At 44.7% G+C, this 25,950-nt stretch overlaps 1 protein-coding gene across 1 annotated transcript in view; it reads right to left on the bottom strand.

Moving 5' to 3' along the window:
• Positions 1 to 13,959: 13,959 nt before the first annotated feature.
• The window catches only part of recql4 (RecQ helicase-like 4), a gene marked incomplete at its 5' end in the record, with an annotated part of 53,188 nt that continues 41,197 nt past the window's right edge, over positions 13,960 to 25,950 (bottom strand). Inside the window, 9 exons of the mRNA XM_084311978.1 lie at positions 13,960 to 14,261; positions 15,990 to 16,098; positions 16,747 to 16,897; positions 17,861 to 18,038; positions 18,677 to 18,843; positions 19,738 to 19,867; positions 23,151 to 23,265; positions 23,350 to 23,436; positions 24,730 to 24,885. Coding sequence (XP_084168104.1) covers positions 14,140 to 14,261; positions 15,990 to 16,098; positions 16,747 to 16,897; positions 17,861 to 18,038; positions 18,677 to 18,843; positions 19,738 to 19,867; positions 23,151 to 23,265; positions 23,350 to 23,436; positions 24,730 to 24,885 — 1,215 coding nt within the window. The 3' untranslated portion in view covers positions 13,960 to 14,139. The remainder of the gene's footprint in view (positions 14,262 to 15,989; positions 16,099 to 16,746; positions 16,898 to 17,860; positions 18,039 to 18,676; positions 18,844 to 19,737; positions 19,868 to 23,150; positions 23,266 to 23,349; positions 23,437 to 24,729; positions 24,886 to 25,950) is intronic.

Raw genomic sequence — 25,950 nt, 5'->3', positions numbered from 1 at the left:
TTAACCAGAGGTGTAGCTGGTGGAGGTATAACTGGTGGAGGTGTAGCTAGTGGAGGTGTAGCTGGAGGTGTAGTTGGTGGAGGTGTAGCTGGTGGTGTAGCTGGTGGAGGTGTAGTTGGTGGAGGTGTAGCTGGTGGAGGTGTAGCTGGAGGTGTAGTTGGTGGAGGTGTAGCTGGTGGTGTAGCTGGTGGAGGTGTAGCTGGTGGAGGTGTAGTTGGTGGAGGTGTAGCTGGTGGTGTAGCTGGTGGAGGTGTAGCTGGTGGAGGTGTAGCTGGAGGTGTAGTTGGTGGAGGTGTAGCTGGTGGTGTAGCTGGTGGAGGTGTAGCTGGTGGAGGTGTAGTTGGTGGAGGTGTAGCTGGTGGTGTAGCTGGTGGAGGTGTAGCTGGTGGAGGTGTAGTTGGTGGAGGTGTAGTTGGTGGAGGTGTAGCTGGTGGTGTAGCTGGTGGAGGTGTAGTTGGTAGAGGTGTAGCTGGTGGAGGTGTAGCTGGTGGAGGTTTAGCTGGTGGAGGTTTAGCTGGTGGAGGTGTAGCTGGTGGAGGTGTAGCTGGTGGAGGTGTAGCCAAGGCCAGATTAAGAATTCAGAGGCCTCTGGGCCAGACTCTTGTGGAGGCCCCCACACACACATACACATGCACGCACAGTGGCGTTTTTATATGTAAAACATTGGTGGGGCAGCCACTAACCAAGGCTACATACCAGGCAAACTACAGTAATCAAAATGACAGTAATCGTTGTTCGCAAATTTCGCACCACATATCAGGCATAGGCTACAGGTAAGCCTGCATTGTTAGTCGTGAAAGCAAATTAATCTGTCCACGCTGAATTAAACCCTCTATTTTCCTCAGACTTTCCTTTTTTTGGATTTATCCATGGTTAGCTACTGGGGGGTCGGAAACTCAAGATTAGCCACTTGCAGACGGCAGGGAGAGGCACGGGGTGTGACGTACTGTATATTTTAGTTGATGAAATATTTGTATTGCCAAAAAAGAAATTTGTTAATGAAATTTTCTTTTCATTTCAGTGTCACAGTATGACACCGATCTCCAAAACAATAAAAATAATAAATAAAAAATAAATATATATATTAAAAAGAAATGTGAGGCCCCTCGTCACTAGAGGCCCACGGGCCGCGGCCCAAACGGCCCGGTCGTTAATCCGGCCCTGGGTGTAGCTAGTGGAGGTGTAGTTGGTGGAGGTGTAGCTGGTGGAGACGGCTCAATTCATGTACCCAAACGAGGGGTATAACAGTACACAAAAATCACGGTTCGGTACCTCGGTTTTGAAGTGGGGGAAAGTTTGCAGAACGTGGCTTTCCATGATCCACTCAGGGGTGACGTAGTGTGCAGTTACTGTTAAGTAGGGCTGTCAACGAATATTCTATATTCAAATGAATAATCGTCACAAAACACATTCGATTGTAAAATGAATATTAAATTGTGAAAAGATAATAGCCTCCGGCGGGCCTGAATGCGCTGCATGATGGACAGGAGACACGCAACATCACTTTCATTGAGCTGAAGAACGTCCCAGTAGTAACAACAACAACCATGGCGTGATGGCAGATAATTCAAAACCCAACTCACGACGTGAAGACAGTGATTTGCACTCTGAGCAATCTAAAAGCCCCGTTTGGAAATACTTCGGATTTTGATCAACTTGTGGAACCTCGAGACAAAGTTGCATGCAAGCTATTAGGGGTGTAACGATGCATCGATTAATCGAAATGCATATATTCGAATGTGACTATTCAACTGCATCGATTTGAAAATGTTAGAATAGTTTATAATCTAAATGAATTGAAATAAAAAATAAAAAAATAAATGTATTGTTTTTATTGACCTATAGTCCATTCATGCTGAGTGAATCAGTTCCCCCAGCCACATTTGTGTATTCAAATTTTTGGGGGAATTAACTGATAGAAAATGTATCGAAAATTAACCGAATCGTGGTAAAATGAAGAGATTTCATGATGCATTGAATCGTTGCCTGAATAATTTTAATAGAAATTAATCGTTGTGAGGTCGCATCGTTACACCCCTACAAGCTATGTAAATAGCTGGCCTACCTTATTTTTTTATGCTAACACTATTTTGAGAGTTCTAGCATCAAGAATGTAAGTAGCCTACTTTATTGTAGATCATCCCTCAGGGTAAAACTTGTAGATATTGAATAATGAATAGAGACAGAAGCGGGTCCCTAATGGTATAATTACCATTTCCCTCTATCATTAATCTTTCAAAAATGTTCAGTTGCTATCAGCTCTATCTTTAATCTTAATCTTTTAAAATGTTCAGTTGCTATCAGCTCTATCTTTAATCTTTCAAAATGTTCAGTTGGTATCGCATGCACTTATCTGCGTTTCACTACACATATGAGTGCATGCTTACCAACTGTTCACCTGTTTTATTGCAACACTACTATCATCGACATCTAAGAAGGGAGATCCCCCCTTGAATGGCCCTTCTAAGGTTTCTCTCCTCCACACTGCCTGTGGTGCATTTTTTCCTATTGCTAGGTTTTAGTGAGTTTTTCCTAATCTTCGCCTGGGGTATGTCTGGGAGTGTTGCATTTATTTAAAATATTTTGGACTTTATAGTGTTCTTGTTTTGTTCTTGATTTATTGTGATGTTTTCTTCTTGACGTGTCCGGCGCATGGGGACATTAACGTGTGTTGTCGGGCCTTACAAATACATTTGATTTGATTTACATGTATATATACATACATACCAATTATTTGCTTGTTCTACTCTCCATCATCCATAGCAACACTATAATATTCTCCCCACCACGACGACGATGTGGTGTTTCTTTTTCTATAGCTAGGTTTCAGGGAGTCATTCCTCATCTTTATTGGGGAAAATCTGGGGGTGTTGCAAAATGTGGATTTTATGGTGGTTTTTGATCTGGATCTATTGTGATGTTTCTTCTTGACCTGTAAAGCCCAATCAGGGAGTGTAGAATTAAACAAAGAAGTAAAAAGTGGATGACCTCTGATATTCTTAATATGATTAGAAAACGTGATTTCTATTTTAGAAAGTTTAAAATGACAACTGCCCACAGACCATGAGATATTTATTTATTTCAGAAATCAAGCTAGTTATAGCACTAGGAGAGCCAAATCTCAATTTTATATAGATTCCATTGCGGAAAATGCCCACCAGCCCAAGAAACTGTGGACAATTCTTGGTGAATTAGGTTGCACAGGAAAGAACAAAGCTAGAAATGGAAATATTGGACTTGAAATAAAGGATAATGTGTGCTTTGATAAGGGGAAGGTGGCTTGCTATTTTAACACTTTCTTTACAACAATTGCTGCCTGCTTGGTGGATAAAGGAGGTCTGAGATGTAGGAGGGGGGGGTGACCATTAAGGGCTTTAAAAACAAATAGGAGAACCTTAAAATCTATCCTGTAGCGTACAGATGCATTCACTATCAGGCCTGTCTCGGAGGAAAGGGTAAGAGTATGCCTGTCTGCCCTAGCTACTAATAAGGCGACCTTATTCCTGCCAGATTTATGAGGGACAGTGCTAAAGTAATTTCTAGAACAATTGCACATATTATTAACTTGTCGATTAACCAAGGCAAATTTCCGTCTGAACTAAAAAAGGCCAGGGTTGTCCCCCTTTTTAAGAAGAATTGTAAGACAGACGTTGGAAACTATAGGCCGGTTTCTATTGTGACGTACATGGGTACGTGGGTTGGTCATTACCATTATTACAGTATTTATGACACCATCTGAACATCAGGTTAGTATATGTAAATATGTTATGTTTTGGATGTGATGTGTGTGTGTGTGTGCATGATAGCTAATGCTGTCTCTTTTTCTCTGTCAGATGCCGCCCGTCCCTACACTGAAGAGTGCTGATTGCCTAATGGGTGACAGCTGATGGCAATCACCTCGAGAGGGACAGGTGGACAAATGCCTGACAGCACACACACGTCCGGGCGCCTCATGGAGTCATTTGCCAGTGACCATAGAGTTGGAGGTTGCCATTGTTTACCACTGTTTGTGTGGAATGGTTATTATAACACTGTCCACTGTTGTTTGTGTGGAATAGTTATTATAACACTGTCCACTGTTGTGTGGGACTGATTTATTGTGTGTTCATGTTGTTCACACCACTTACCTGGTAGGCATTGTATTTGTGTTGGTGCAGCTACCAGGTGAGTATATATATATATATTGTGGCCTCTTGCCTTTTTGCCACTGCTTGTGTGGAATTAATATATATATCTATGTATTGGTCCTTCTGCCTTTTTGCCACTGCTTGTGTGGAACTATATTGTGCTGTGCACGTGGTGTACATTTGCTGGGGGGATTCCCAGACTGCCAACCGCAGGGCTTGTGGTTGTGTCCTGTGACACTAGGTCACTAGGGCTTGTGCTACCTTTTATTATATTTACTTGTGTGTTCTCCAACTACCCTTTTCCCTATTTGTTATATGTTTGTGGGATTATTTCCCCTCTTCCCTCATCCTAATTCAGTGGAGGTTTGAATTCCTGCCACAGCTAATAAATATAATTTACCTTTTGAAAGCGCGTTTGTATTGTTTTCCTATCTGCCGGGACCGTGCTTTAAAAGCATCTACTGAGGGGGTTGTTTTTGTTCATGTGCAGCCTGCTTCAGTTTCTATTCTATGTGGTCATTAGACCTTGGTACACGACACTATTTTAACAGTTACGTCTAAGGTAGTTCAGCGTCTAGTCTATGAGCAGGTTGAGAAGTATCTAGTAGACAACAAGTTGCTGTATGAACACCAGTCAGGGTTCAGAGCAGCCCACTCCACAGATACCTGTCTTATTCATCTTATGGACTACATCAAGCAACATTTTGAGGATGGCAATTATGTTGGAATGATCTTGCTCGACCTCCAGAAAGCTTTTGATATCGTGAACCATGCTATATTGGCATCAAAGCTTGAGTGCATGGGTTTTAGTCAGACTGCTGTCAGTTTCTTCTTACCTCACAGGGATAACTCAAGTCTGTGAGGTGGAAGGCATCAGATCAGAACCTCTGGACATTGTATGTGGGGTGCCTCAAGGATAAATTTTAGGTCCTCTATTATTTCTGATATATGTCAATGACATGCCAGCATCTGTGACATGTAAACTATTATTGTATGCAGATGATTCAGCACTTCTGGTGCAAGGTAGGGATGTCAGGGAGATTGAGAGAGCTCTGAGTTCTGAGCTAGAAAGTGCCAGAGAGTGGCTCATAGATAACAAGCTGTCCATTCACCTAGGCAAGACTGAGTCTATCCTTTTTGGCACAACAAGGAGATTAGGCAAAGTCGATCGCATCGAAGTCTCCTGTAACGGAGCAGTAGTCACAGGGAAAAATAGTGTCAAGTACCTAGGACTTACACTAGAGCAGTCTCTCTCATGTGAGACTAGTGCTGCCAACATTATGTCCAAGTGTGCAGGCAAACTCAAGTTCCTGTATTGGAATACCAGGCTTTTTGAACTTGCTGTTAAAAAGCTGTTAGTGTCATCATTGCTTCAGTGTCATTTTGACTACGTGGTCTGTGTTGTGTCCTCACATTACAGGTTGAAGCTGTACTATCCAAGAGTCTCCACTATGGGGCGTAGTTGATACAATGCCATGTTATGCCTACAGGAAGTGCAGAAGAAGAGTACACGATGCTGTATGATGATACCCTGCTGTACCATGCTCGTACCTTGCTATGCTTAACTAAAAGGCTAAAGAGTAATCCTGCTTCCTGAGTCTTATTACTACACCTCTACCTACATACAAAATACTACGTACGTACTACATAACAATTGGCGACGAGGAAGTTGAACCGGGGAATTTTTTAACGACGTTTTTACTGCAGGAGAAATGGCTAATTTACATGTGCCTTCTCCGACGGCGTTTTTACCCTGCCCCGGAGAACCTACTATGCAGTTTAAGACTTGGCACCAGATGTTCAAGAATTACATGCTGGTAATAAATGCGACTGGAAACGGTTGGTCCGAGGCTCGGAAGAGAGCTTCCCTTCTACATTGTCTTGGTACCGAGGGTCAGCGGATTTTCTACACATTGCCAGATACAGGTGATTCCGTGGCTGACGCTGTGGCAGCGTTGGATGCACATTTTACTCCAAGAATCAACGTAGTAGTCGAGCGACACACGTTCAGGAAGCGTGCACAAGCACCGCATGAAAGCATTGCACAATACGTTGTTGCTTTGCGTGACCTAGCTACCAGATGTGACTTTGATAATAAAACTGAGGAAAATCTCCGGGATCAGTTGATTGAACATGTAGCTAGCCCACAGATAAGGGAACGTCTACTGCTTGAACCAGGTTTGACGCTGGACAAGGCTATCAATCTAGCTACGCAGTTTGAAGCGGCTGTACTCCACGCTAAAGCTATGAGTACCGAGCGTGCTGCTCCAGTACATGCCGTGATGCCGCGGTCTCAGAATACTTTCAAGAAACGGGACTGGCAGCACTACCGTCCAGCTGAACCTGCTGATGCTACTGATTCTGCTTCCACTCGCTCTTGCTACCGATGTGGTTCGGGGAGCCACCTGGCGAACTCTTCACAATGTCCAGCGGTAAAAGTGACTTGCAAATTATGCCAGAAAACAGGACATTTTGCTCGTGTCTGCCGTGCTAAAACACAGTCGGTGAGTACAGTGGAAATTCCTGAAACTACAGTGCTATGCTTGGAAGCTTCTGACATTACAAAAAGGATTGTATGCAATGTGCATGTACACACACCTACTACCCAGGCTCAGGAATTGAGACTGGTTGTGGACACAGGCTCAGCAGTATCCATAATGCCACTGTCTACTTATGAGAAATACTTCAGTGAAACTACCCTATCTGCACCTACTGTTCGGCTGGTGTCGTACACCAAGGCTAGCATACCTGTCATGGGGTGCCTACAGGCTCAGGTGAGGAGAGACAATGTCACGGTCCCTGCTACATTTTACGTCGTGGATAAAGGAACTCCCCTGCTGGGAATGGACCCGTTGACTGCACTCCACCTCTGCATTAGTGGAACTACTGTCCTCCCCTCCTCCGCTCCTACAGCCGTCTACACCTGCCCCTGTGATGGCTACTACTGTCACAGCTCCTACGGCATTTGGCTGTGCAAAAGGCTTATAATAATAATTTAGGACCTGCTCAGAGGTCACCAATCGGCACACATGTGATGCATGCATGCAATTCGTATCTGCGATTAACCCATCCCGTCGTCCTTCCCCCCCCAAGGGCAGCCGGGAGCAGACAGGCGTCAACGTGAGCCGCGCCAGGGGACCAATCCAAGTGCTCCTGTCCGTCTTCGTCAAGGACGCCACAGCGTTAGCAATCTATTGTAGTGCATGTTTTTCCATTGGGTTTTTATCTTATCGGGGGGAAACCCTTGCGAGCACGGGGAGAACATGCAAACTCCACACAGAAAGGCCTGGGAGATACCCCACCTGGGTAACTGGCATCATGGAAACCTGGTCCCCAAGCGGGAATCGAACCCTGGACCTTCTTGCTGTGAGGCGACAGTGTTAACCACTACACCACTGTGCCGCTCTTTGTGCATTGTGAAAAAATTTACCCTACTGTTAAGCCAGTGCACCAGAAATTACGCCGCTTGCCTTTCGCGGTCAGGGACGCTGTCTCTACTGAACTGCAGTGACTACTGGAAGCAAGTGTCATCGAGAGGGTGGACGCTTCTCCATGGGTGTCACCGATCGTGGTGACACAGAGGAAAAACGGTGGAATCCGCATGTGCGTGGACCTCCGTGAACCGAACAAGGCTGTGGTTATGGACTGTTACCCACTGCCACACATGGATGAACTACTCTCCAACCTGCGGGGAGCAAAAGTGTTCTCCACGATTGACCTGGCAAATGCATACTACCAGGTACCGTTGCATGAGGAGAGCCGTGACCTCACCGCATTTATCACGCACAAGGGCCTGTTCAGGTTCTGTAGGGTCCCGTACGGTCTGGCTTCGGCGCCCTCTGCCTTCCAGAAAATGATGGCTATAATTCTCAGGGACAGTCCAGGTGTTCAAAGGTACTTGGACGACCTGATCATCTACGGTCCTACCGCTGCCGTCCACGATCAAAACCTGAAGACGGTGCGGCGGAGGCTAGATGATGCTGGCCTAATGCTCAATGAGGATAAATGTCACTTCAACAAGCCCTCCCTTCGCTACCTGGGACACATCATCTCAGCTGATGGTATCCTGCCAGTCAAAGAACACACGGACGCAGTTCTGAAAGCTCCTGCTCCCTCCGATGCTGTCTCCCTGCGTTCCTTTCTAGGACTGGTATCCTGGTACGCAAAGTTTCTGCCAAATTTTGCGACAGTCGTAGCCCCTATGCGTGAGTGTGTGAGTGCTACAGACACCTTCACATGGACTGACGCTGCGCAAAACAGTTTTGATCAAGTCAAACAGCTACTGGTAAACAGCCCAGCTCTCGCTCTGTTTGACCCTGCTCTCCACACAGTGATCTCCACTGATGCAAGTGACTATGGTTTGGGTGGGTGTTACATCCCAATGTATGTGTTTCCCCAGTGTGTGTCTCCATGTGTTTGTGTTCTCCATTTTGTTTCTCCAGCCAGAACCCGTCCTCCACCATTGGTCCCTGCTAGGCCTGCCCTACCATTATAGCAGCACAGCACCGATTGGTGGATGGGTTTCAAGACTCCAACACTCAATCAACAACCATCACCCCCCAGCCCCCACCCAATCATGGATCACCACACACCTGTTAAAACATGGCTTCTCACTTCAGTCACTCTCTCTCTCTGGCATGAGGCTAGGCCTAGTGTTACTTGGTGACATTGACATTTGCATTTCGTTCATTGGCCTTTGTGTTTCTTGGAAATTGCCTTGTGTGTGTATGGCCACAGAGAGAGCATTGTTAGCTATAGTTTGTTTTTGTATATATTCTGCCATTGTTGTATGTATCATTAATGTGTTTTTCTCTCTTTCTCAGGAAGCACAGATGGGGTGAGCTGCCATTTCCTTTGGATATTGTTTTCTCCTGTTTTGGTTAGGTAAGGGTAGTTTAGGTAATGTAATTTCTTTTACCATAGATTAGGTTGGTTTATTTGGAGTATATTGGTGTTTGTTTGTTGTTTTGGCCTGGGCTCACCCTTGAGCTACGTGTGCTTCCTTTGCATTTCTTAATAAATATCATTGTTGTTTACAAACGTGGTCCATCATTTCTTTCAACCAACTGTTATGTTACAGCCCTTTACCCTTAGACCCACAGGGGTCGTAACAGTGGGGTATTCACTCAATTTCATGCAGATGGCACTGAGAAAGTGGTGGCCTTTGCATCTCGTACACTCTCGCCGACAGAGCGAAGATATTCAACTGTGGAGAAGGAGGCGCTCGCATGCGTGTGGGCCACAGAGAAATGGAGAACGTACTTGTGGGGACGACGGTTTACGCTCCGTACCGACCATCAGGCTCTCACCACGCTGCTCACGACAAAGGGCATAGGACGTGCTGGGATGCGCGTCGCCCGGTGGTCAGCACGTCTCCTCTGCTTCGACTACGATATAGTCTACAGACCCGGATCACAAAATTACACGGCTGACTGCCTCTCACGCCTTCCCCTGCCTGCTTCTACTGACTCTGCTATGGATGTGGAGCCCAAGATAGTAGCACACATCTCGGCTACACTCAGTGCCCTGTCGGTGACTGAGTTTGGGGCTGCTTGCTCTACCTGCCCTGAAGTGACTGCACTGCGTGGTCAGATTAACAGGGGTTGGCCTCACTCAGCGAAATCAGTGAGCCAAGATCTGATCGCATACTTCAAGATCAGAGAGGAACTGTCAGTCAAGTACAATTACGTCCTCAGAGGCAACCGCCTCATCGCACCAGTGTCCTTACGCCATACATTGCTCACACTGGCACACGAGAGCCACCAGGGGGTCGTACGCACTAAGCAGCGTCTGCGGGATCTCTATTGGTGGCCGAAGATGGACTCTCAGGTTCAGGCAGACATATCCAAATGTGTCTCTTGTCAGTCTAATGACAAAACGGCCAAGATTTATTTTGCACCTCTACAGCCAGTTCCACTGCCAGACGGCCCGTGGAAGAAGCTAGGCCTCAACATAGTCGGGCCCTTCGAGTCAGCTGTGCCAGCCTGCCGTTACGCGATCACACTGACGGACTACTATTCTAAGTGGCCAGAGGTAGCCTTTTCTCACAACGCTACAACTACGGATGTAACCAAGTTCCAAAACTCTGTTCGGTCGCCATGGTAACCCAGAGAGCGTCGTTACAGACAATGGACCTCAATTCACATCAGCAGCCTTCGCCGAGTACCTCAAGGAAAGAGACATTGCTCACAATCGGATTTCAGTTTACTATCCGGCGGCTAATGGTGCTGTCGAACGCTTCCATCGTGTTCTGAGGAGTTGCATTCAGACAGCGATCCAGCAGTCTCAACCGTGGAAAGAGGCTGTGTTGGGTTGTCTGCAAATATACAGAGCCACTCCCCACGCCACCACTGGCGTTTCACCACATGAACTGCTTTACGGTCGTAAAATGCGCACCAAACTGGACGTACTGCCCTTGCAGCCTACTGTGAGTGCACAGGACGAGACTGTGAGAGAAACGGTCCAAAACAAGCAAGCCAAAATGAAGCGCTACACAGATGCTAAGCGTGGCGCTCGTGCACCTGTTTTTCGGGAGGGGGAGAGAGTCAGGATTAGAACACCACATCACGTCCCCAAAGCACACCCGAGATACAGTGCACCAATGACAGTGAAAAAGAAGATTGGCAAAAGCACCTTTCTGCTCAATGATGGAAAGAAATGGAACGCATCCCGTCTGGCTCACACTGCGAACACTCCAGATGAGCAGGACTTAGGGATCCGCCCTGCCCTGACAATGCTCAGCGGTCACACTACAGCACATTCGCGTGCAAGAAACAAGCCTAGTTGGCATCAGGACTTTGTTGCACAGAGTGAGAACTAAGAGTAAAATTGGTTGAGCATATATAATTATATCTTGATAATGATTGAATAACCTGTGCTCCCTTTGTTTAATGATTACCTTGAGTTACCCGTTTTATGATACTGACTGTTGGTTCAGTTTACTTAAGAAAGTGAAAAAGCAAAAGTTCTAAATTTGCATAATGCTGAGTAGCAAGTAACATTCTTTCCACAGAGAAGGGAGATGTTGTGTCCTCACATTACAGGTTGAAGCTGTACTTCCCAAGAGTCTCCACTATGGGGCGTAGTTGATACAATGCCATGTTATGCCTACAGGAAGTGCAGAAGAAGAGTACACGATGCTGTATGATGATACCCTGCTGTACGCGTCTATACATTCCGTAGCCGCATTTCTGCAGGACGCTCTCTGATTGGCCGACGCCAGTTTCTACACTGGTTAGGTAGACTTAGGCACTCTTTCGAAGTAGGTTAAGGATAGAGTTTGTCTTAGAGCGTGACGGCAAGTTCTTTCGACGGTTAAGCTTAGGCACTCTTTCGAAGTTGGTTAAGGTTAGAGTTTGTCTTAGAGCATGGCGATAGAACGCCAGGTAGTTTGCAGGCTGTTCGACGCGGAAATGGGCAAAGACACAGCTCGTCACGCGATTGGGCAAACATGTCAGTGGCCAATCAGAGAGCGTCAGTCAGTGGCCAATCAGAGAGCGTCCTGCATAAATGCGGCTACGGAAAGTATAGACGCCTGCTGTACCATGCTCGTACCTTGCTATGCTTAACTAAAAGGCTAAAGAGTAATCCTGCTTCCTGAGTCTTATTACTACACCTCTACCTACATACAAAATACTACGTACGTACTACATAACAGTCTGTCGACTAAATAAAAAAATAAACTTCAGGTGATGCAAAACAACACTAGTCTATTCGGTACATACTAGGTGTGCCTCCCAGAACGCATGTAGGAAGTGCCAAATTCATAAAGGTGGGACTGCTACCAGTGCACCTCAGGGTTGAACAGATGAAACTGAACCACATGTTCAACATAGTAAATGGTACAGCCCCAAGTTATCTGAAGTATCAGATCAATATGGTCCATACGCAGCATGGACACAATACCAGGGCCAGTGTTCGCTCTTGTAAGGTGCTGCGGGTCAAGTCTATGGCTCAGAGCTTTTTCTACACCGGGATCTCAATGTGGAACAGCCTTCCACTTAGGATAAAACTGTCAGGATCTAGAGGAATATTTAAAGGTCAGGTTCACTCATATCTCTGGGGTAAAGTGGCCGGATAGCTGTCAGGTCATACTTGTATTGTTGTTTTAATGATGGTATAAGAAATGCGCTATTTTATGGTATTTGGTCAGGATGTTATTGACTTGTTTTTAGATATGTAGAATATGGATTTGTTGTACTAGACTTTTGCTTTATGTGTTGTTTTATATGTTATTTGTATATGTCCTTTGGTCCGAACATCGGGGACCATGCTGGAAATAAGTGTTGTCACTTTTGCATGTCATCCCTTGGATTTGTTGTGTCTTTGGATCCATAAATAAAAATCAATCAATCAATCAATGGCAGCAATTCGTTGTGATTTGGGGCTATACAAATACATTTGATTTTGATTCTTCTATATACCATAAACTTTCATTAATTTGATCTCGCTTTGAGAGACGGCCCCTTCTCAATCCAGCACCAATCGCTCCCCACGCATTTGTCGTTTGCGTTCGCCATACTATGAGGTTATGCTAAATTACAGGTAATCTCTCAGTGGTGTGTGTGGGTTGAACGAATAACATCCGGCCCTTTGCGCAAGTTATATTTTGGGAAAGGGGGGGGGGGGGACTTGTGAGTTTTTAATAAAATTCTGCATGTGCATTCCATTAGTGCGTAAAGTAACATTGCATTTGTTCGGTACACAGCATGTAGTGAACCGGTTCGGTACCGATACGTGTAGCGTTACACCCCTACCCCAAACGTACAGTATCTGAGAAGGGCAGTGGTCCTGAGATAACAGGGGTTTTATCACAGCGCCTGATGGCAACACGGAACAGGAAGAAGTCCCTCCTCAATTGTTCAGATTGACTCATTACCAGTGTTCCTTTTGTTTTACTTTTCTTTATTAATATCATTATTTACTTTTCCTCTCTTACCTGTAGCATGTATTTTGCTTTGTGTGTGCCTGCATGTTGTTCTATGTGGTCACCAGGAAGAGTAGCTGTTACCATCTGTGGGGTCCTAACTCAACTCAACTAAAGTATACTAAGAGTCGCCATCTCACAAGAAGAACCAGAAATTACAAACATGTTGTTTGTATGTTTTTATGACGATGGTGAGAACCTCTGGACTAAATAAATACCACTACTATGATACAGTCTGATTATTCCTACCAGCTCAGGGCTTTCCCTAAACAATGGTAGAGGGGCGCAGCGCCACTATGACAACGCGCTAGCGCCACCATGTGTTAAAAAAAAAGAAAAGAAAAATGACTTTGATTGCTCCGTCCTCTGTTCCACTGTGTGTGTTTTCATGTTCAACGTTAACCTATTGTGCAAACGTATACACTGTACTTAAATAAATTACTTATTTGGAACTTACCCATGTGTTTGCTATTTTATTGAAATTATAGCAAATGGCTTTCTGTGTTGCTCTTTTTTATTTTTATTTGTATTGCTACAGCCTCCTCCAGACCACACCCCCTAGCTGAGCCTCAGCACCATCTTGTGTGAAACTCCTGGGGAAGGTCCAATCATAGAACTAGAGGAGATAGATAGGGTTGTTCCACACTGATACCAAGTCTAGAATCATGATTCTCTAGACCAAAACAACTCCACAACAAGAAAGTAAATGCTGTTTGAAAGACGATATTAAGATTAAGTAATAGATTATTATTATCATTTAAGGATCTTGATTTGAGCGAGTGGCCGTTCTGTATACTTAAGATGTGCCAACTGTATGAATAACTGCCATGGAAACCCAGTTACAAAAATAGAAAAACACCTTTATTTAATTAATTATAATCTACATCACAGAATCACGTTGACAGCTAAACACTGTTTACCATCAGACTCATTCAGCATGATGACAATGTCTGACTAATGTTGATAGCTGATCTTTATAAAGTCAAAACACTGATAATTTTGTGTGTGTGTGTGTGTGTGTGCGTGTGTGTGTGTGTGTGTGGGTGTGTGCGCGCGCACGCACACGCGGGCATGTTGTAGGATTGATCACTTGAAGTGAATGATCTCCTGGATAGCCAATCGGATGAGCTGGTTGAAGTCAAAGCGGATGTACTTCCTCCAATAGCGGCGGTCCCTGCCGTAGATCTGAGCGGGGTAACACGGACTCCCTGGCGGATGAAAGAAAGAGAGGGAGAGACGGAGAGGGGGTTGGAGAGATAAATGTTAGGTTGGTACTATATGTGTGTATGTTTGTGTGTACATATATATATGTATGTGTATGTTTGTGTGTATATATGTGTGTGTATATATCTATGTGGATGTTTGTGTGTGTGTATGTGTCTGTATGTTTGTCTGTGTAATATGTGTACGTGTATATATGTGCATACTGTATGCATGTGTGTATATATATGTTTGTGTGTGTATGTTTAACACATTCAACGCCAGCTATTAGACGGGGCACGTTGTAGCAATGCCAACGCTTTAAAAGATAGGAGTGCGTCACCTTGTTTGTAGAGCTAAATCTATATTCTATATTATAGCCATGGATACAATACTATAGTCATTTGACAGGGACTTTCTTCCGGTCAAGATGCAAAAAATATATAATTTTTCCATGCATACATTCGCGCGTTATCACATGGTGAATATAAGTATAATTTCAGAGTGGTCTGGGGTAATTCCCGAAAGGCTGAGTAATAGTAATACATCAATTTTTTTTTTTTTTATCCACTTTTTCTCCCATTTTCTATATTTTCTCCCATCCCAATTTCATATCATCCAATTCAACCCTCCCCTGTCACGGACGCTGTTTCTTGCCTCCCACAAGCCGGCTGCAATGTGGACTAAGTCATACATAGCACAAGTCCCCTCCGGTACTTGAGGTAACAGCAGTCGCATCTTTTCACCTGCGCAGCTCGATCTCTCAGTGGCGAGGAGTAACGCGTGGGAGGCTCACGCTGCCCCCGACACTTCCTGATTCTACTGCGCAGGCGCACCAACCGACCTGTAGGAGTCGCTGTCCACAACGCCCGATCCCCACCCATCAGTTTCCCACCCCCTAATACGGCCAATGTGTATTAGTACGGACGACCAGCTAAACTGAAAGCAATGTGGAGCGCTGGGCTCGAACAGGCGAGCCCAGCGTCTCCAGTATTCGTGGCGAGCGCCTTGCCCACTACGCCACGTAGCCGCCCAGTAATACATCTCTTTCCTGCCTGGACACGCTACTATTCCCAAATCAAATCTATATAGTAGGTATTATGTTTCATCATGAATGCATGAAAGGGGGGGGGGGGGGGTCATTTCTGATTATTTGATTACCAGTAACGGCATTCGTATTGAACACTAAAAACGCTTATCAGCCCGATCGTTATAAAAGCATTGCACGATCAAGCTAAAATTGACGTCAGATAGTCCTTACCTGTTATCGGGAGTATTCCAAAAATAATATTCCAATTGTTTGATCGCCATCTGGTACATCCGATGTCCATTTGGTCCACGGCATAACCCACCACAACATATGGATCGGAGTTATTTGACGCGCTTCAATGGAACCGGGAGAACCGCTCGACTGGCCCAACCCAGAAAAGTGCGCCCGGTCACATTTGACTGTTGCCACAGGCCAAGATATAAGGTTTCAAAGGGTGCTCGATACCACCGTCTAGCTGAATGCGGCCAGTATTGCACTTTGGCATTCTCAGGCTGATTCCACATGTTAACCCCGAGTCTGTGTGCCTGTAATGAATAGATATATTGAATAAAAGAAATAACAATCAAATAACGAGTATACTCGTTGTTGGCGTTCAAGCGATGGCGCGCAATAACGAGTATAATCGTTGTTGGCGGGAATGTGTTAATTATACATATTGTGTGTGTTTGTGGGTCTGTGTTCTCACCGATGCCATGGAAGATTCGAGCCACAGCTCTGCCAGAGAACTTCTCATCACTTCTGGTGGAGAGGAAGCTTCTGATGTCAGCGCTGATCTGACCCTCGCAGCCTGAAAGCTGCACACATTACATACAGTCAAATACATATATTACATTCATTAAATTAAATATATTACATTAATTCAAACAAATATTTTACATTAATTAAAATAAATATATTACATTCATTATTTAAAACATATACAATACATTCAGTAAAACAAATATATTACATTCATTAAAACATATATAACACATTCATTAAAACGAATATATATTACAGTCAGTAAAATAAATATATTACATTCATAAAAACACATGTACTACATTCATTAAAATAAATATGTTACATTCAGTAAAATAAATATATTACATTAATTAAAACTATGGGTCGAACAGTTGACAAAAATCACGGTTCGGTTCATATCATAGTTTCTCCCATTAATCACGGATTGTGTCGACATTTTGGCTTCATCATCTCATAAGATGGATTAGTGGCAGACAATCCCCTCGTGTAGCAGGTGAGAATGAACGAACGCACGCACACACAAACAAGATGTCTTCCTCTTGGGACCATGAATGTGCACAACTAATTCCATGCCAATCTGGCCATTACCTTTCGAGATATTACACACACAAAAACACAGGGGCGAAAACATAATGTCCTGTAAGATAATAAAAAAGAAAAACTGAAGATACATACAGTATTAATGAATGATAAATAACCTTATATTTGCTGAGTTCGTCATCCTCAGATGTCTGGACCAGGCTGAGGTCTCGTCTCTTGTCGAAGTATTCAGCCAGGAGGCTCTTCAGACGGAGGCTACGAGACTCATCCAGACCCTCCAGACAGGCAGACACACTGCTGAACGCAACACTACACACACACACACACACAGTCATTGTACTTTGTGCCGTCGTTTAAAGGGAAATGCTACCCGTTTTAATAATTCACATATCCTCACATATAATTCAGTATCTGTGAACACACACCACTCTCTCCTAAAGCTACAAATCAGAGCGAGAACCCTCCAATCAGTGATGTCACTGGGGTGTCAAATCTGGGGCTGCTCCATAGACAATGAATGGGGGTTTATTTGAGTTTGTTTGGGGTTTTAATTGTGGTTCAGACCACTCATGTGGGCGAGTATCTCTAGAAGGCTCTGAAGCAGGCTGATAGCTGGTAGAGCTGTGCCTTCTAGTAACGGGTGCTCATGTGGGCGTGTACCTCTGGAAGGTAACGGGTGCTCATGTGGGCGTGTACCTCTGGAAGGTAACGGGTGCTCATGTGGGCGTGTACCTCTGGAAGGTAACGGGTGCTCATGTGGGTGTGTACCTCTGGAAGGTAACGGGTGCTCATGTGGGCGTGTACCTCTGGAAGGTAACGGGTGCTCATGTGGGCGTGTACCTCTGGAAGGTAACGGGTGCTCATGTGGGCGTGCACCTCTGGAAGGTAACGGGTGCTCATGTGGGCGTGTACCTCTGGAAGGTAACGGGTGCTCATGTGGGCGTGCACCTCTGGAAGGTAACGGGTGCTCATGTGGGCGTGTACCTCTGGAAGGTAACGGGTGCTCATGTGGGCGTGTACCTCTGGAAGGTAACGGGTGCTCATGTGGGCGTGCACCTCTGGAAGGTAACGGGTGCTCATGTGGGCGTGTACCTCTGGAAGGTAACGGGTGCTCATGTGGGCGTGTACCTCTGGAAGGTAACGGGTGCTCATGTGGGCGTGTACCTCTGGAAGGTAACGGGTGCTCATGTGGGCGTGTACCTCTGGAAGGTAACGGGTGCTCATGTGGGCGTGTACCTCTGGAAGGTAACGGGTGCTCATGTGGGCGTGTACCTCTGGAAGGCTCTGAAGCAGGCCGACAGCTGGTAGAGCTGTGTCTTCTCTCGGTCCTGCACTCTCTGGTGGAGGAAGTGACACACTCTGTCCATCTCCTCGTCCGTCAGGTCGCCATGGGAACGGAAGTAGAGGGAAAGAGAGGAGAACTCCACCATGACCCCGCTACGCCCCCCCGCTGAACACACACACACACACACACACACACACACACACGTTAAAAAAGGTGTCCTCTCTTGTCTATCATTATGATTAGGCTGCAAAGCCCTGAAAGGGTTAAACTCTGTTGTAGTCTGAGGTTTTATTGTTGTTATTCAGTTTCCAGTTTCCACCACACTTAACTCAACACATGATACACCAACTGAGAGATGAGATGATAGCTTCTCTATTTTCATCATAATAATAATAATAATAATAATAATAATAATAATAATAATAATAATAATAATAATAATAATAATAATAATAATAATAATAATAATAATAATACTAGTAAGTAGTAATAATACTAGTAAGTAGTAATAATACTAGTTATAATAATACTAGTAATAATAATAATGATAATAATACTAATAATAATTATAACAATAATAGTAATAATAATAACAATAGTAATAATAATAACAATAGTAATAATAATAACAATAGTAATAGTAATAATAATAACAATAGTAATAGTAATAGTAATAGTAATAGTAATAGTAATAGTAATAGTAATAGTAATAGTAATAGTAATAATAATAATAATAATAATAATAATAATAATAATAATAATAACAATAATAGTAATAGTAATAATAACAGGTTCATATTAACCTTTAGAAGTGCTCCACTGCAGTTGTCTCAGACCTCTCTTGACCAGAGGAAGCTGCCATCCCATAGTATCCGCTACCTCCACCACATCAAACTCCACCCGATCACAGGCCTCCACACGCTCGCCTGCCATCCGCATCCTGGCCAGCACCACCGCCACCGGGGGACAGCTGTCGTCATGGTGACAAAAAAAACAAAAAAACAAACATTAATAAATTAGAAAGCTGCGCTCAATGGAGCGCAAATCTCCACCAGGTGGCAGCGTAGACAATGAAGCAGATCTCCCCGCATGAAGCAGGGCTGGAGTAAACAGGAAGTGACCGACGTTCTTTTATTGTGAAAAACCCTGACCACTTAGCCACTAGGTTCCAAGTAAACAGAAAACAGGAAGTGAGTGTTAGCATGCTAATGCTAATAATTATAATTGTCAGTGTGTTTGTCTGTCAGTGTGTTTCTCTGTGTCATCAATGACTATAGATTCACTATGGCATGTTGTACAGTCAGTATGTAACCTACATCTTAGTGACCGTCTGCAGCGGTCATGTGTCAGTAATATGTAACCTACATCTTAGTGACCGTCTGCAGCTGTCATGTGTCAGTAATATGTAACCTACATCTTAGTGACCGTCTGCAGCTGTCATGTGTCAGTAATATGTAACCTACATCTTAGTGACCGTCTGCAGCTGTCATGTGTCAGTAGAACCTACATTTTAGTGACCATCTGCAGCTGTCATGTGTCAGTAATATGTAACCTACATTTTAGTGACCATCTGCAGCTGTCATGTGTCAGTAGAACCTACATTTTAGTGACCATCTGCAGCTGTCATGTGTCAGTAGAACCTACATCTTAGTGACCGTCTGCAGCTGTCATGTGTCAGTAGAACCTACATTTTAGTGACCGTCTGTAGCTGTCATGTGTCAGTAGAACCTACATTTTAGTGACCGTCTGTAGCTGTCATGTGTCAGTAGAACCTACATCTTAGTGACCGTCTGCAGCTGTCATGTGTCAGTAGAACCTACATTTTAGTGACCGTCTGTAGCTGTCATGTGTCAGTAGAACCTACATTTTAGTGACCATCTGCAGCTGTCTTGGTCCGCTGTAGCAGGCGATCTTACAGAATGACAGAGTCGGGTAGAGCAGCTCCACGAAACGCTGAGGGTGAAGCTCCAGGTAACACATCAAGGTCTCTAGACCTGAGACACACACACACACACACACACAGAGACACACACACACACAAAATGAGAGAGAGAAAATACACTTATTATTTTAGTTTTGATCAGATACTATATTAATTGACCGAAGTAATTTTTCCTCCACACTGAACTATAATGAACCAGAAAACGTGATATGAACTGAACTCTGAGTTTTGTGAACCATTCAACCCCTAGTGTGTGTGTGTGTGTGTGTGTGTGTGTGTGTGTGTGTGTGTGTGTGTGTGTACACTGTGGGATATTTGTGGATATCCTGAAGAAGAATGTTCTCAGTCAACCGAGGTTTGGATAATAACAAGGTTTATTAACCAAACAGTATAGTACATAGAGAGAATGGCTGAGGGCTTCGCCCCAGGTGATCAGCTGAAATGACCCAGGTAAAAGACCCTGGGGGGTTGTTGGGAGGAGCATTATATAGTTAAAAGGGGGGGGGATGTGGTCCCATTTTATAGGTCAATTGGGTGGGGGAGGGGCACACAGGTAAGGGGACACAAGGGAGGGGAATATCTTTACATGAGAGTTGGGGAATCTATTATACCACAGTTACTCACTTTTCTCTATTATAATGTGGGTGAGATTAATGTATAATATACCAGGATTGTTTGGAACAGGTAAAAGTGAAAAGTGAATAGATATGGTAAAAGAATGGGATCGATGTAATCCATCGGTTATCAGATAATGAATGTATAGAAAACAATTAAAATAATGAAAATTTTGGCCAATGTGATCTGTTGGTTGGCATAACAGTTTAAAATAGAATTATTTACATACATGATTCATGACATGATCGACTGGACTGCGGTCTGTGTTATTTTGATATCAGAGATGTGGGAATAGATATCACCCTTTTCTTTTATTTAATAATGGTCTGATTTAATAGCTCAAAATACCTATATCAATGAGTGGTCCTCAACTCTGATATCAAACAATTAACATACTCATTAGAAGCTATAGCTGTGCACATATCTGGCATACCTCCAGTCGTTCATGTCGTGACTCAGACATTTAAGTGGTAATTATGTGTCTTCATGATAATATCTATGGGAGCTAAGATCATGGTTGTACACATACAAACATAGTAATATTTACAATAGACATTACCTTAGTGGCTAATGTGTCAAAATAAGATTGAAAACCGTTAACCTAGTGGTTAATAAAAACTAACATGATTGATTATGGGAAAATGTTCAAAATATATATATATATGCACAATTTATAATGATTATTGATGAAATTACTTAAGATCCAGTTGTATTTAACCTGAGTTTGAGTGTCACTTTCATCTGTGATTGTCTCAGTTCTGTTGGTCTTTACTTAGAATCAGACAATTTTGTAACTTAAGTAATTCAAATGTGATGTAATGTGACCATGTGACCACTTCTTCCTTCAGCAATACATTTAGCTCATTATTACTTGGCATTGTTAATGCTATCTCATTGATTTCATTTCATCACATCCTTAGTTCATCATTTTCCAGATACATACAATTGTGAGGCTGTTCTTGTTTGTGAAGGTATTAATCTGAATGATGTCGCGTCATTGTTGACCATCTGTTCTCTGTCTGTCGTGTGGCAGGGCCAAACAGTAACACAGTAAAAATTAAATAAATACATAATAATGTGGACAATGTGTGTTCAGATGCCTCTTGGTCCACAGGTCTCTGATGATGTCTCTCTTCTTGACGGTGCAGTCGGGAACATTCACTCCTCCATCATTCAGAGGGGGCCTATAGGAGGTCACCATCCATTTCCTGTGTGCCTCGTCAAGGGTCACCGGTAGTGGCCTTGTGGACTCTTTTCCTGGAGTCTATGTTGTTCTTCACCGCCATCACATGTCTGCCACTGTGCTCACGCTTGGCTTTTATCAGGCCCAGAGACATGGTCGGCCTTCCGTTCCTTGTTATCGCGGTACCGCTTAGTGGAGGGCGAAGGTTTGCCAGACGCTCTCTCTCTCACACGGATGGTGGAGATACACATGGCCTTGGTCTGTCGTAGGCTGCCGGGGTGGCGCAGCATGTCGTCCTTTCTGTGTCTGCTCCCCTTCCTTTGGGGACGTCTGTCGTGTGGGCTGGGTTGGATGGTGGCTCTCTCAGGTTGTGTCCGTAGCTCTTTGGCGGCGTCCCGTCAACCGAGGTTTGGATAATAACAAGGTTTATTAACCAAACAGTATAGTACATAGAGAGAATGGCTGAGGGCTTCGCCCCAGGTGATCAGCTGAAATGACCCAGGTAAAAGACCCTGGGGGGTTGTTGGGAGGAGCATTATATAGTTAAAGGGGGGGGATGTGGTCCCATTTGATAGGTCAATTGGGTGGGGGAGGGGCACACAGGTAAGGGCCCGCGTCCACTTGGCGCATATTTCTGACCGCACGCATCAGTTTTCAATGTATTCCAATGGGGAGGGAGCGCATGCGGCCGCATGCGGCCGCCTCTAGGAAGTGCGCTGCCGTCGGCTTCTTTTCTCAGCTTTTTTGTGCGGCCGAGAGTTGAAACTTTCTCAACTTTCAGAGCGATGCGCTGGGCTCATTTTCAGACAACCAATCACAGCCATTCATCTACCACTCTGTTTGTAACCTGACACCGGAGCTGCCTGCCTGTCTGGCTGTCTCCCACAGACCATTGAGATTCGCGACAAAACTAATAATAATAACTACACGAATACACTACTAAAAAGCTAATAAAAAGCAAAGGGCGAACTGTGGTGTCAGGCAATAACTATATATATAATTAATATACAATAAAGTTATTCAAATATGCTATAATATGTGCAAAACCGCGGCATGGCTGTAGATTTCTCTCTGTCATCTACAAGATGCGCTGCATGCCAGCGCTGCCGGCGCACTCCCAGCATGTTTCACGGAGAAATATGCGCTAGGTGGACGCGGGCCCTAAGGGGACACAGGGGAGGGGAATATCTTTACATGAGAGAGTTGGGGAATCAATATATTATACCACAGTTCCTTCCTACCCTCCTCAGTGATATGCAGGTTCTCTACAGTGTGTGTGTGCGTGTGTGTGTGTGTGTGTGTGTGTGTGTGTGTGTGTGTGTGTGTGTGTGCACCGACCCTCCTCAGTGATATGCAGGTTCTCTACAGTGTGTGTGTGTGTGTGTGTGTGTGTGTGTGTGTGTGTGTGTGTGTGTGTGTGTGTGTGTGTGTGTGTGTGTGTGTGTGTGTGTGTGTGTGTGTGTGTGTGTGTGTGTGTGTGTGTGTGTGTGTGTGTGTGTGTGTGTGTGTGTGTGTGTGTGTGTGTGTGTGTACCTACCCTCCTCAGTGATATCCAGCCTCTCTACAGTGTCTTCTATGGGTATGGCTCTCTCATGGGTGTGACACAGCCTCTCTCTGGGCCAATCACTGCTCTTCATCGCCTCCTCCTCCTGCTGTTTCGCGGAACCACAACTTCCTTCCTGTTTTACCTCCTCCTCCTTCTTCTCCTCCTCCTCCTCCTCATCATTCTCCTTCTCCTCCTCATCCTTCTCCTCCTCATCATTCTCCTTCTTCTCCTCCTCCTCCTTCTCCTCCTCCTCTCCTCTCTGGGCAGGTGTTGTTGCCTGGGAGCAGAAAATCAAAGAGCCTTCAGTAGGCTTGCCATGGTAGTTGGTAAGGGTGTAACTGTACACGTATTCGTACCGAACTGCTACAATGCGGGACCTTGGGTTCAGTACCCGCTGTGTACCGAAAGAATGCAACGTTACTTTAACCACTAACTGAACGCACATGCTGAACCTTTTTGGGGAACTTAATTCAAAACTCCAAGTTCCCACCCTTCCCAAAATATAACTTATTTCGACCCAGATGTTGTTTGTTCAGTCCACACACACACCACTGAGAGATTAGCTGTAATTTAGCATAGCATCATAGAAGTGGTGGAAAGTAAGTATTTTTACTCAAGTACTGTACTTGAGTACAATTTTCAGCTACTTGTACTTTACGTGAGTATAACATTTTTAGGGAACTTTATACTTTTACTCCACTACATTTCAAAGGAAATATTGTACTTTTTACTCCACTGCCTCATAGTATGGCGGACGCAAACGACAAGCCAGAGCTAGAAGATCCTCCCATAACTGAATTTGGTCGTTAAAAAGGACCCAGGGCGCCTATCGTAAAGAGTAGGGGGTTCCCCGACGTTCCTGGCCAAATCCCCAATCAGGTCTCTGACATCAAGGCCACCTAATCATCCCTCCCCCTTAATTGGCTGATATCAATCCCTGTCTCCTGAGCCGGTCAGCCATTATGTCGTGTGATGTGTGCCGGGTGCCAGTGTATGGCAGCCATTGAGCCTGCGTTGCCCAAGGTTGGGTGCTACCAGTGGTGGTGAAGGAGGCCATGTCCACCCTACATTGTGGGGAGCGCTTTGAGTGTTTAGAAAAGCGCTATATAAATGTAATGATCATTCAATGATCATTCATAACATTAAGGTCTCCCGTTTGGGAACTGTGAACTACAGTAGCGATGGACAAAGACCGGTGGATCGGACGAAAGCTACACGCCACCATTGTTCAACTGAGATCGTGTGTCGCTGGCTGTGTACGTCGAACTTGATCACTCACAGTTGTCCAAAGCTTACAGTTGTAAAAAATATATATATTGCGCTTTTATCCAAATCGCTTTACAATTTTGTTCCTCACATTCACTCACACATTCACACACCGACGGCAAAGGCGACCATGCAAGGTGCCAACCTGCTCATCGGGAGCAATTAGGGGTTAAGTGTCTTGCTCAAGGACACTTCGACACGCTGCCAGGGAGGAGCGGGAATCGAACCAGGAACCTTTTGATTACCAGACGACCGCTCTACCTCCTAAGCCACTGTCGCCCCATAGTAGTAAATTCAGTAATACCTTCTCTGTTTCCCTCAGACCCCCTTCTGCCAGGGGAGGAGATGGACTGTTCCTGTGTTGGCCAGGCGCTGTGGCCTGTACCATGTGCTGCTGGGTGGGGGTGTTCAGGTCTTCACACACCTCCATCATCTCAGAGTCCTCGGCGTCCTGCTCATACTGACACACACACACAGATTATTAAATTATTATTTAAAGGGGACCTGCATTGCTATTCCTAGCACTATTTGGGCAACTTTACACAATTCCTGTGAGTCTATTGAAGACATCTGCATTTTTTTTTTTTTTTACTGCATTGTTTTATATAAGTACTCAAAAGCCTCATTTCACAACATCAGTATTTCAGGCTGTGATGGCCTGGCTCCGCCCATAAGCACTGAGTGACAGTCATCCATACAGTCTGCGACTGGTAGACAGAGAGAGATAGAGAGAGAGAGAGAGAGAGAGAGAGAGAGAGAGAGAGAGGGGGGTGGGATAGAGAGAGAGGGGGGGAGAGGGAAAGAGAGAGAGAGAGAGCGAGAGAGAGAGGGGGTGGGATAGAGAGAGAGAGGGGGGAGAGCCCCGGACTCAGCGGGACTGAGAATGAAACGCTGTGTAAACAAGCACACGCGGGCTCTCCCCTCTCTCTCTCTCTCTCTCCCCCCCTCTCTCTCTCTCTCTCTCTCTCTCTCCCTCTCTATCTCCCTCGCAGAGTGCAGTCGAGGTGTCGGGTTTCACTATCTGCCTCGCTGTTTGAGGAAGTGATTTCCACTCGCTCTGCTATCGCTGTGTGGGCTGCCTAGGTTGTGGGCGGGCATTGGCAACCACAGAGCCAATCGGATCACTATCCGCTTCCCCAGCGCCACGTGACGTCACCATGCGCGTCAAATCAGAACGACCGGATTAAAATGGACCAGGAAATGAATTACCTGAATGACGGCAATCCGCCAATATGGTATTTAGAGACAAAAACACATTGATACTAACTCCTATTACTATAATACAATGCTAGAGACTCAAAAAAGACATTTATAATGCATGTCACCTTTAAAGAGAAACTAAACACATGGTCATTTTGCTGCCCCCTAGTGGTATTATCACCCTGCTGCACACTGACAGACTTTGATAGTACCTCTAAAGCGGCACTCTGACATCACAGATTACAGGGACAGATTATGCAGCATGATGAAATACAATATCAACCACTGTGGGGCAGCAGAATTACTATGTGCTTAGTTACATACA

This window comes from Notolepis coatsorum, assembly GCF_963971535.1.
Source record: "Notolepis coatsorum genome assembly, chromosome: 4".
Classification (NCBI taxonomy): domain Eukaryota; kingdom Metazoa; phylum Chordata; class Actinopteri; order Aulopiformes; family Paralepididae; genus Notolepis; species Notolepis coatsorum.
This window is presented reverse-complemented; position numbering and strand designations above follow the sequence as displayed.